Source organism: Heterodontus francisci, chromosome 2, assembly GCF_036365525.1.
Source record: "Heterodontus francisci isolate sHetFra1 chromosome 2, sHetFra1.hap1, whole genome shotgun sequence".
In the NCBI taxonomy this organism is placed as follows: Eukaryota; Metazoa; Chordata; class Chondrichthyes; order Heterodontiformes; family Heterodontidae; genus Heterodontus; species Heterodontus francisci.
Genome location: NC_090372.1, coordinates 57,826,321 through 57,839,491, shown reverse-complemented (window position 1 = coordinate 57,839,491; position 13,171 = coordinate 57,826,321). Strand labels below are relative to the sequence as shown.

At 45.6% G+C, this 13,171-nt stretch overlaps 1 protein-coding gene across 4 annotated transcripts in view; it reads left to right on the top strand.

Annotated features, from left to right (window-relative positions):
• The window catches only part of LOC137384483 (triple functional domain protein), an 873,575-nt gene that overhangs the window by 597,616 nt on the left and 262,788 nt on the right, over window positions 1–13,171 (top strand). For all 4 annotated transcript variants that reach the window (XM_068058645.1, XM_068058631.1, XM_068058625.1 and 1 more), the window contains one exon: window positions 2,417–2,607. In XM_068058645.1, coding sequence (XP_067914746.1) covers window positions 2,417–2,607 — 191 coding nt within the window. The remainder of the gene's footprint in view (window positions 1–2,416; window positions 2,608–13,171) is intronic.

Here is a 13,171-nt window from a genome sequence, read left to right as displayed (position 1 = left end):
CTTATAATACAATGATCACTATCCCCTAAATGATCTCCTACTGATACTTGATCCACTTGGCTCACGACATTCCCAAGAACCAGGTCTATCAGTGCCTCCTTTCTCGTTGGACTAGCAACATACCGTTGTAGAAAATTTTCCTGAACACACTCTAGGAACTCTTGCTCCTCACTGTCCTTTACACTACTCTTATCCCAGTCTGTGTTTGGATAATTAAAGTCCCCCATTATAACTACCCTATAATTTGTGTAGCTCTCTGTAATTTCCTTGCAGATTTGTTCCTTCACGTCCTTCCTACTAGCTGGTGGCTTATAGACAACAACGAGCAATGTAACAGCACCTTTTTTGTTCCTTAGCTCTAGCCAAATTGATTCTGTCCTCAACCCCTCTGGGACATCCTTTTTCTCCAGCACTGCAATGCTCTCCTTAATTAATACTGCCACCCCTCCCCCCTTTTTTCCCTTTCCTATCTTCCCTGAACACCTTTTATCCAGGAATATTTAACACCCAGTCCTGCCCTTCTTTGAGCCAGGTCTCTGTGATAGCCACAACATCATATTTCCATATGCAATCTGCGCCTGTACCTCACCAGTCTTATTATCCACACTCCGTGCATTCACATACATATATTAACCCTGATTCAAACTTTATTACTTTCTCCCTTACTCTGACCCCACCTAATAACTTACTGTTCCCTACTCTCATGCTCTCTATGCCCCCCAGTATTCTGTGCACCTTGGTATTCCTCTCTGATACTTGCTCCTGGTCCCACACCCCTGACAAGTTACCAGTTTTGCTTCCCTCCAATTTGAGTTCCCTCTCAGGTTCCTATCCCCCTGTCAATTTAGTTTAAACCCTCCCCAACAGCACTAGCAAATCTCCCTGCGAGGATATTCGTCCCAGTCCTGCTAAGATGCAACCCGTCCATCTTGTATAGGTCTCACCTGCCCCAGAACTATTCCAATGTCTCAGAAATCTGATGCCCTCCCTCTTACACCAGTTCTCCAGCCACGTGTTCAATCACTTAATTCTCCTATTCCTATGCTCAGTTGCATGTGGCACTGGGAGTAATCCTGAGATTACTGCTTTTGAAGTCCTGCTTTTTAATCTCCTTCTTAGCTCCCTAAAATCTGCTTTCAGGGCCTCATCCCCCTTCTTACCTATGTCATTGGTACCAATGTGGACCACTACCTCTGGCTGTTCACCCTCCCCCAGAAGAATGTCCTGCAGCCGCTCTGTGACATCCTTGACCCTGGCACCAGGGAGGCAACACACCATCCTGGAGTCACGGTTACTGCTGCAGAAACGCCTGTCTGTTGCCCCAACTAACGAATCCCCTATCATTACTGCTCTTCCACTCCTCTTCCTCCCCTCCTGTGTAGCTGAGCCACCTGTGGTGCCACATACGTGTCTCTGACTGCACTCCTCTGAGGAACCATCACCCACGCCAGTATCCAAAACGGAAAACCAATTAGTGAGTGAGATTATATCAGGGGACTCCTGCACTACCTGCCTGGTTCTCTTAAACTGCCTGGTGGTGACCCATTCCCTATCTGGCTGCATGCTCCTAACCTGTGGTGTGACCACCTCCCTAAACATGCTATCCACGTAGTCCTCCGCCACGTGGATCCACAACAGTGACTCCAGCCGCCACTCAAGTTCTGAAACCCGGAGCTCAAGCAGCTGGTGACACTTCCTGTAGATGTGCTTGTCTAGGACACATGGTGCGTCCATGACTTCCCACATGCCACAGGCATGTACATTCCACTCGGCAGAGCTGCCCTGCCATACCTTATCTTTACGGACTATCTATTATAAGTAGAATAGCTTACCAGCTACTCACCAAACAGCTCCTTCCCCTGCACTGAAGGAGGAACCAAATACTGGAGGGTGAAAAAAGTCAAAAAATGGAGCATCACTTCACTGACCTCGCCACTCACCAAACTCTAATCTCCACACTCAGCTTGCAATCTGCACACCTTTTACAGGCTGCACCCAGACCTATTTATACCTTTCAAAGCTGGAACTGCAGAAACCAGATTAGACTGGTCAACTGCTTAACTAATCAGCTACTCTGTAGTAGAGCCTGTTATCCCTGCCCATGAATATACGAAGCTTACTTTACTTGCTTACCCCTACTTTAACTAGAGGGTAAGTCCCAGTTAAATACTGACTGCAGACCAGACTTTTATAAAGATAGCAACACTTAAAATCCCCACTCACCAAACTCGAATCTCCACACTCAGCTTGCAATCTGCACTCTGTTCATTGTGTTTAATGCAAAGGCGCACTCATGAAGGACTGATTGATCAGAATATTTGCACAAAGGCCTTTTTTAGCAAAATCAGAATGTGAAGGGAATGACTTGTTCTTGGATCTTAAAGAAAAAATATGAAAGAGTTGTTGTTGTCATTAGGCTTTGATGAAAATCTGGAATCCCAGGGAGAGCTGATCCTCCAAGAATCCTTCCAAGTGTGGGATCCTAAATCTTTGATCCGTAAAGGCCGAGAGAGACACCTCTTCCTGTTTGAAATGTCACTCGTCTTCAGCAAAGAAATAAAAGATTCCAATGGGAGGAGTAAATATATCTACAAACACAAGCTGCTTGTAAGTACAATTAATGGAAGCTGGAATGCCCGCTCTCCAGAATGAGGATGGAAATTCTGTCTTGTGCAGTTAGGATGTGGCTGATCAGAAAGTATTTCAGGTGTGACTGTTCACTGGAGCGCAGAAGTTTGAACTCTGATGAAAGGTTACCGTTTCAGATGGAGCTAATCATTCTCTTCCAGTTGCTGATTAATCAGTTGTTCATGTTCAGCAGCTTCTACATTAGTGTTTAAAGTTTTAAGCAACCTCATCATTTAAATTCTTCATTGTTTTTACAACTACTTGCATTTATATACCACCATTACCGTTGCCAAACGTCGCAAGGTGCTTAACAGGAGTGATACCCATCAAAATTTGGCACAGAGCCACATAAGGAAATACAAGCTATTTGCTGTTTGTAGTGTACATTAATGATTTAGATGTGAATATAGGAGGTATGGTAAGTTCGCAGATGACACGAAAATTGGTGGTGTCGTAAATAGTGAGGAGGAAAGTCTTAGATTACAGGACGATATAGATGGGCTGCTAAGGTGGGCGAAGAAGTGGCATATGGAATTTAATCCTGAGAAGAGTGAGGTGATGCATTTTGGGAGGACTAACAAAGCAAGGGAATATACAATGGATGGTAGGACCCTAGGAAGTACAGAGGGACCTTGGTGTACTTGTCCATAGATCACTGAAGGCAGCAGCACCGGTAGATCAGGTGGTTAGGAAGGCATATGGGATACTTGCCTTTATTAGCTGAGGCATAGAATATAAGAGCAGGGAAGTTATGATGGAGCTGTATAAAACGCTAGTTAGGCCACAGCTGGAGTACTGTGTACACTTCTGGTCACCACACTATAGGAAGATGTGATTGCACTGGTGAGTGTGCAGAGGAAATTCACCAGGATGTTGCCTGGGCTGGAGCATTTTAGTTATGAAGAGAGACTGGATAGCTCGGGTTGTTTTCCTTGGAGCAGAGAAGGCTGAGGGGGGGACCTGATTGAGGTATACAAAATTATGAGGAGCATTGATAGGATAGACAGGAAGAAACTTTTTCCCTTAGCGGAGGGATCAATAACTAGGGGGCATAGATTTACGGTAAGGGGCAGGAGGTTTAGAGGGGATTTGATGAAAACCTTTTTCACCCAAAGGCTGGTTGGAATCTGTAACACACTGCCTGAAGAGATGGTACAGGCAGGAACCTTTAAGAAGTATTTAGATGAGCACTTGAAACGCCAGAGCATACAAGGCTACGGGCCAAGTGCTGGAAAATGGGATTAGAATAGATTAGGTGCTTGATGGCCGGTACAGACACGATGGATCAAAGGGCCTGTTTCTGTGCTGTATAACTCTATGACAAGAGCAGATGACCAAAAGCTTGGCCAACAAGGTAGGTTTTAAATAGTGTTTTCAAGGATGAAGGAGAGATTCAGGCAGGGAATTCCAGAGCTTAGAGCCTCGACAGCTGAAGTCACGGCTGCTAATGGTGAACCAGTTAAAATCAGTGATGCATAAGAGTCCAGAATTGGAAGAGCACAGATATCTCGAAGGGTTGTAGTGCTGGAGGAGGGTATAAGATTGAGAGGAGCAAGGCTATGGAGGAATTTGAAGGCAAGGATATTTTTGAACTCGAGGCATTGCTCAACTGGAAGCCAGTGTAGGTCAGTGAGCACCGAGTGATGGGTTGATTGGATTTGGTGCGAGTTAGAATATGAACAGCAGAGTTTTGCATGAGGTTAAGTTTATGAAGGGTGAAAGATAGAAGGCCAGCTCGGAGTGCTTTGGGCTAGTCAAGTCCAGAGGTAACAATGGTATGGATGAGGGTTTTGGCATCATGTGAGCTGAGGCAGAGTCGGGTGAAGTCACGGAAGTGGGGCAGGCAGTCTTCGTGCAGATTTGTGGTGAAAAGCTCATCTTGAGGTCAAATATGGCACCAAGGTTGTGGGCAGTTTGGTTTATCCTCAGACAGTTGCCAGGGAGAGGAACTGGAGTTTATGTCAGGGAACTGAAGACAGGGGCTTTGATCTTCCCAATATTTAATTGGATGAAATTTCTGCTTTTTCAGTACTAGATGTTGGACAAGTAGTCTGACAATTTAGACAGTGGAGGCTTTGAGGGAAGTGGTAGTAAGGTAGAGCTGCGTGTCATCAACATGCAAGGGGAACTTGATGATGTATTTTCGAAAGATGTTGCCGAGGCATAGCATGTAGATGAGAAATAGAAGGAAGCCTAGGGTAGATCCTTGGGGTACTGCAGAGGTAATGCTGCAGAACTGAGAAGAGAAGCTATTTCAGGGGATTCTCTGGTTACGACTGGATAAATAAGAATGGAACCAGACAAGGGCAGTGCCGCCCAACTGGATGAAGGAGGATAGGTGTTGGAGGAGGATGGTGTGATCCACCATGTCACATGCTACAGATAGGACAAAGAGGGATAGTTTGCCACAGTTTGAGTCAAATAATATGTCATTCGTGACTTTGATGAGAGCCATTTCGGTACTGTGGCATGTATGCTGACGGCAGCCAGCTCTACCTCATCACCACCTCTCGACTCCTCCAATGTTGCGAAACTATCAGACGGGTCAGCAATGTGTCCATACATGGACACCAGTGTCCATGGTAAAAATTTTGAGGTCCATGGTAATTTTATTTGTCTTGCTCCAAGCCTCTAAACTTGTTTTTTAAAATAACTTCATGGCTAGTTTATTTTAAAACACAAGTTTAAAGGCTTGCAGCAAGACAATTATAATTATCAGGAGCGAAAGTAATTACAAAGGATCGGGGCATTGGGCTAGTTCCGACAGCCTGCCAAAGTTTTGTGTCCGGCCCGCCAATCAAAAGCGCGAATGGTTTGCCTGCCCGTGAACCTCCATCCAATCGGACCGCAGGGGAGGTGGGACTTTCTGGGAAGACTGGAGCCGTCAATCAGCTGCTCCCTGCTCGTGTCCAACCTGCAGAATCAGCCATGGAGAGTGTTGGTGTGAGTAGAACAGATAGGATAGCACACAGGAAAGCAATGATAGAACTGGAAAGGAGAGACTTCTTTGAGCCAGAGCAAACTGTTTTTTTTAATTTCGGCAGCCAGTCCACGTTCTCAGCTCTCCAAACACACTGGTTTCCCTCAGAGCACGTGGCCAGCGCTGAGCGGCAATGTGTTGCATGGGGGGAGAGTGAGGGGTGTTGGGGAAGAGCGGTAAAGAAGCGGGAGAGGGAGGGGACAGAAGGGGAGAGGGGTGGAGAGAGAGAGAGAGAAAGAAATCCAGATCACTCCTGACAGATGGACATCTATCCAAATTCTCTGCATTGCTCATCAAGTGTGCGGGCAGACGTTGACTACTTGTGAAAGCTAAAACAATGCCAGGTATCTCACTAAATAGGGAGAAATGTGTTTTAAATTGGACTGTGTTTTGATGGCATTAGGTTGGCTATACACTTTATATACCGATTTATTACCCCCATTTCTGTGGCTGTGTCAATAATTTTATCAAATATCCATGGTGCAACATGTTGGTGCCTATCCCTGCTATTAGACCGCTTATCCAACATCCAGTACTGAATGAGCAGAAATTTTTTGCAATTAAATATTAGGAAGACTGAAGCCATTGTTTTCAGTTCCCGTTGCAAACTCTGTTCCCTTACTACTGACTCCAAACAGTCAGGGAGAGATAGAGGAGCAGATATGTAGGCAAATCTCAGAGAGGTGTAAAAAATAATAGGGTAATAATAGTAGAGGATTTCAACTTCCCCAATATCAACTGGGATCATCTGAGTGCAAAAGGCTTAAAGGGGGCGGAATTCTTAAAATGCATACAGGAGAGCTTTTTGAGCCAGTACGTAGAAAGTCCTACAAGAGAAGGAGCTAATCCAGGGGAACGAAGCCGGATAAGTGGTAGAAGTGACAGTGGGGGAGCATTTCAGGGATAGTGACCATAACTCTCTATGATTTAAGGCAGTTATGGAAAAGGACAAAGAGGGACCGGAAATAAAAGTATTGACTTGGGGGAAAGCCGATTTCAATACGATAAAACAGGATCTGGCCAAAGTGGACTGTGAGCAGCTACTTGTAGGAAAGTCTACATCAGACCAGTGGGAGTCATTCAAAAAAGGAAATAATAAGAGTTCAGGGTCAACATGTTCCCGTTAAGGTGAAAGGTGGGACCAACAAGTCCAGGGAACCCTGGATGTCAAGAGATATAGAGGATTGGATAAGGGAAAAAAAAGGAGGCTTATGACAGATTCAAAGCGCTGAAAACAGCAGAGGCATTAGACGAGTATAGAAAGTGCAGGGGGGTACTTAAAAAAAAATAATTAGGAGTGCGAAGAGGGGGCATAAATAAACATTAGCGGGCAAGATAAAGGAAAATCCCAAGCCATTTTATAAGTATACTAAGGTCAAGAGGATAACCAGGGAAAGAGTAGGATCCATTAGTGACCAGAGTGGCAGTCTGTGCGTGGAGCCGGAGGACATAGGTGAGGTTTTAAATGATTACTTTTCATCTGTGTTCACTATGGAGAAGGACGATGTAGGTGTAGAGATCAGGGAGGGGGATTTTATTCTTTTTATTCTTTTTTTGTTCAGAGATACAGCACTGAAACAGGCCCTTCGGCCCACCGAGTCTGTGCTGACCGTCAACCACCCATTTATACTAATCCTACACTAATTCCATATTCCTACCACATCCCCACCTGTCCCTATATTTCCCTACCACCTACCTATACTAGGGGCAATTTATAATGGCCAATTAACCTATCAACCAGCAAGTCTTTGGCATGTGGGAGGAAACCCACGCAGACACAGGGAGAACTTGCAAACTCCACACAGGCAGTACCCAGAATTGAACCCGGGTCGCTGGAGCTGTGAGGCTGCAGTGCTAACCACTGCGCCACTGTGAGGCAAGGGAGGAGATTGCAGGGGCTCTGACAAATTTTCAAATCGTCTTTGGCCACAGGAGAGGTACCAGAGGACTGGAGGACAGCGAATGTGGTACCGTTATTCAAGAATGGTAGCAGGGATAAACCAGGTAATTTCAGGCCAGTGAGTCTAATATCAGTGGTAGGGAAACCATTGGAAAAAATTCTGAGGGACAGGATTAATCTCCACTTGGAGAGGGATAGTCAGCATGACTGTGTCAGGGGACGATCGTGTCTAACAAACTTGATTGCATTTTTCGAGGAGGTGACTAGATGTGTAGATGAGGGTACGGCAGTTGATGTAGTCTACATGGACTTCAGTTAGGCTTTTGATAAGGTCCCGCATGGGAGATTGTTTAAGAAGGTAAGAGCTCATGGGTTCCAGGGCAATTTGGCATATTGGATCCAGAATTGGCTTAGTGGCAGGAAGCAGAGGGTGATGGTCGTCGGTTGTTTTTGTGAGTGGAAGCCTGCGACCAGTGGTGTACCACAGGACCCTTGCTGTTTGTAGTGTACATTAATGATTTAGAACAAAGAACAGTAAAGCTCAGAAACAGGCCATTTGGCCCTCCAAGCCTGCGTCGATCTTGATGCCTGCCTAAACTAAATCCTTCTTTCCGGGGACCATATCCCTCTATTCCCATCCTATTCATGTATTTGTCAAGATGCCTCTTAAACGTCGCTATCGTACCTGCTTCCACCACGTCCTCCGGCAGCAAGTTCCAGGCACTCACCACCCTCTGTGTAAAGAACTTGCCTCGCACATCCCCTCTAAACTTTGCCCCTCGCACCTTAAACCTATGCCCCCTAGTAACTGACTCTTCCACCCTGGGAAAAAGCTTCTGACTATCCACTCTGTCCATGCTACTCATAACTTTGTAAACCTCTATCATGTCACCCCTCCACCTCCGTCGTTCCAGTGAAAACAATCCGGGTTTATCCAACCTCTCCTCATAGCTAATGCCCTCCAGACCAGACAACATCCTGGTAAACCTCTTCTGTATCCTCTCCAAAGCCTCAACGTCCTTCTGGTAGTATGGCAACCAGAGTTGCATGCAATATTCTAAGTGTGGCCTAACTAAAGTTCTGTACAGCTGCAGCATGACTTGCCAATTTTTATACTCTATGCCCCGACCGATGAAGGCAAGCATGCCGTATGCCTTCTTGACTACCTTATCCACCTGCGTTGCCACTTTCAGTGACCTGTGGACCTGTACGCCCATATCTCTCTGCCTGTCAATACTCCTAAGGGTTCTGCCATTTACTGTATACTTCCCACCTGCATTAGACCTTCCAAAATGCATTACCTCACATTTGTCCGGATTAAACTCCATCTGTCATTTTTCCGCCCAAGTCTCCAACCGATCTATATCCTGTTGTATCCTCTGACAATCCTCATCACTATCCGCAACTCCACCAACCTTTGTGTCGTCCGCAAACTTACTAATCAGACCAGCTACATTTTCCTCCAAATCATTTATATATACTACAAACAGCAAAGGTCCCAGCACTGATCCCTGCGGAACACCACAAGTCACATCCCTCCATTCAGAAAAGCACCGTTCCACTGCTACCCTCTGTCTTCTATGACTGAGCCAGTTCTGTATCCATCTTGCCAGCTCACCTCTGATCCCGTGTGACTTCACCTTTTGTACCAGTCTGCCATGAGGGTCCTTGTCAAAGGCTTTACTGAAGTCCATATAGATAACATCCACTACCCTTCTTTCATCAATCATCTTTGTCACTTCCTCAAAAAACTCAATCAAATTAGTGAGACACGACCTCCCCTTCACAAAACCATGCTGCCTCTCGCTAATCAGTTCATTTGTTTCCAAATGGGAGTAAATCCTGACCCGGAGAATCCTCTCTAATAATTTCCCTACCACTGACGTAAGGCTCACCGGCCTATAATTTCCTGGATTATCCTTGCTACCCTTCTTAAACAAAGGAACAACATTGGCTATTCTCCAGTCCTCTGGGACCTCACCTGTCACCAATGAGGATGCAAAGATTTCTGTCAAGGCCCCAGCAATTTCTTCCCTTGCCTCCCTGGATTTAGACGTGAATCTAGGAGGTATGATCAGTAAGCTCGCAGATGACGCGAAAATTGGTGGTGTCGTAAATAGTGAAGAGTGAGGAGGGGAAAGCCTTAGATTGCAGGACGATATGGATGGGCTGGTAAGGTGGGCAGAGCAGTGGCATATGGAATTTTAATCCTGAGAAGTGTGAGGTGATGCATTTTGGGAGGACTAACAAGGCAAGGGAATATACAATGGATAGTAGGACCCTAGGAAGTACAGAGGGTCAGAGGGACCTTGGTGTACTTGTCCATAGATCACTGAAGGCAGCAGCACAGGTAGATAAGGTGGTGAGGAAGGCATATGGGATACTTGCCTTTATTAGCCGAGGCATAGAATATAAGAGCAGGGAGGTTATAATAGAGCAGTATAAAACGCTCGTTGGGCCACAGCTGGAGTACTGTGTACAGTTCTGGTCACCACACTATAGGAAGGATGTGATTGCAGAGGAGATTCACCAGGATGTTGCCTGGGTTGGAGTATTTCAGCTATGAAGTGAGACTGGATAGGCTAGGGCTGTTTTCCTTAGAGCAGAGAAGGCTGAGGGGGGACCTGATTGAGGTATACAAAATTATGAGGGGCATTGATAGGATAGATAGGAAGAAACTTTTTCCCTTGGCGGAGGGATCCATAACCAGGGGGCATAGATTTAAGGTAAAGGGCAGGAGGCTTAGAGGGGATTTGAGGAAATTCTTTTCACCCAAAGGGTGGTTCGAATCTGTAACACACTGTCTGAAGGGCAGGAACCCTCATAACATTTAAGAAGTATTTAGATGAGCACTTGACATGCCATAGCATACAAGGCTACAGGCCAAGTGCTGGAAAATGGGATTAGAATAGATAGGTGCTTGATGGCCGGCACAGACACGAAGGGCCTGTTTCTGTGCTGTATAACTCTTATGACTTAATCCCTTTCCCTGGCAACAGTCTGATATTAAGCTCGTCTGTTCGCAACCATGGTGTCACATTTGACCCCAAGATGAGCTTCCGAACTCACATTTTTGCCATCAAAAGACTGCCTATTTCCATCTCTGTAACTTTGCTCCTGTTTCAGCTCATCTGCTGTTGAGACCTTAATTTATACCTTTGTTACCTATGGGCTTGACTATTTCAATGCTGTGCTGACTGGTCTCTCACATTCTACCCTGCGTAAACGTGAGGTCATCCAAAATCCTACTGCCTGTGTTTTAACTCGTACCAAGTCCCATTGACTTACCATCCTTGTGCTGCTGAATACATTGGCTCCCGGTCAAGCAATGTCTTGATTTTAAAATTCTCATCCTTGCTTTCAAATCCTTCTGTGGTCTTGCCACCCCCACCCCGTCTCTGTAATTTCCTCTAGTCCTGCAACTCTGCGAGATATCTGCGCTCCTCTAATTCTGGCCTCTTGAGCATCCCAATTTTAATCGCTCCACCATTGGTGTCCATGCCTTCAGTTGCTTCAGTCCTGAGCTTGGGAATACCCTCCCTTCACCTCTCTGCTGCTCGACCTCATTTTCCTCCTTTAAGACACTCTTTTAAACCTATCTCTTTGACCAAGCTTTTGGTCATCTTACCTAATATCTCCTTATGTGGCTCGGTGTCATATTTTGTTTTATAACTTCCTTGGAAGCGCCTTGGGAGGTTTTATAATGTTAAAGGTGCTATATAAAATAAGTTGTTGTTGTGGCAGGGGTGGAAACCTGATTGGAGAGATTCAAACATGGAGTTTCAGTAAAGATGGGCACAGATTTGGGAGGCGAAAGCACATTCAAGGTTTTGGAGAGGTGAGATGCTGAAAGGAAGAGAAAGTTCCAGAGGAGCAGGGGGACAGACCAAGGTATGATTTTGTGATTGGAGCCACACCACCACCATGGCTGTTTGGATGGACAAGTGGTGGAAGTTACAGTCAGGCAGGGAGGCTTCATTTAGGGGCAAGGTGTCATCATCCTTCAACCAGGTTCTGTTCAGGCCATGATGTCGATACAATTATTCACTATAAGTTCATGGATGGCAAGGGCCTTGTTCATACGTGAATGAGCCATTCTGAAGGGTGATGTGGAGAGGGTCAGTGATAGCTGACCTGTTGGCAGAGTTCTCAGTCAGCATTGGGAGTAGTGAGTGGGGTGGGAAAGAGGTAGGAAAGATTATCCCCCAGTGGGAGCGCTGGATGGGAATGTCTGCGAGAAAGTAGGATAGGGCAGTGTTACGTCAATGTACTTTGTTGAATCCACTGACTGGAGATTTGAATTTTTTTTTTACAAGACCTTTTAAAAAGACCAGCTAAAATGATGACTTTGTTGGCGGCTTAAGATGGCTACCTCATTTTCAACACTGTATCCTACACTGTAATCAGTGCTTGTGAGGAGGGGGGTGAAATGTCTGCACATGCCCCAGCAAGAACTACGAGCCAGGAAGTTTAAAGGAACTACCTGTTCTTTTTAGCAAGAGAGAAATACTGCGAACTGCTATGTTTGAATGACTGAGTGACTGTCATGTGACAGGCCTCTCCCCATCTGTGGTTTTAAGCTTGTGTGTTTCTGCAGCAGAAAGAGGAGAAGCAACTGGACTCTGACACGTGCAGACTCGAATGGGGGTTTGTCTCTCTCTCTCTCTCTCTCTCTCTCTCCATTCCAGCTTGAAAGCATTCAAATTCTGCCTGTTGACTGATCAATTCGGCATACTCCGGCTACAATCAGAAACCCATTTGGTGGAAATCATCTGCATCGCTGTCTCCAAGAGACCCACTGAACCAGTTATCTACCTCTTCAAACAAAAAGCCTCAGGACCACCGAATTCAGCTAGAAACCAGCCAAATCACCAAATGCCACAGACTTTTTTTCTACGGACCCTAACTCAACCAATCTACCTTTCCCCGTTCTGTAACCTACTTGTGTGTGTGGAACCCTTCAGAGTGTGTGTGTGAGTGAAAGTTGGCACATTATTTATTATTTTTATTAGTTTGGTTTAGGTACAGTTAACATAGAACATAGAACATAGAAAATACAGCACAGAACAGGCCCTTCGGCCCACGATGTTGTGCCGATCCTTTGTCCTCTGTCAAGGACAATTTAATCTATACCCCATCATTCTCCTTTATCCATATACCTATCTAAAAGCCGTTTGAAAGTCCCTAAAGTTTCTGACTCAACAACTTCCCCAGGCAAGGCATTCCATGCCCCGACCACTCTCTGGGTAAAGAACCTTCCCCTGACATCCCCCTTATATCTCCCACCCTTCACCTTAAATTTATGACCCCTTGTAACGCTTTGCTCCACCCGGGGAAAAAGTTTCTGACTGTCTACCCTATCTATTCCCCTGATCATCTTATAAACCTCTATCATGTCACCCCTCATCCTTCTCCGTTCTAATGAGAAGAGGCCTAGAATGTTCAGCCTTTCCTCGTAAGACTTATTCTCCATTCCAGGCAACATCCTGGTAAATCTCCTCTGCACCCTCTCCAAGGCTTCCACATCCTTCCTAAAATGAGGCGACCAGAACTGCACACAGTACTCCAAATGAGGCCTTACCAAGGTCCTGTACAGCTGCATCATCACCTCACGGCTCTTAAATTCAATCCCTCTGCTAATGAACGCTAACACCCCATATGCC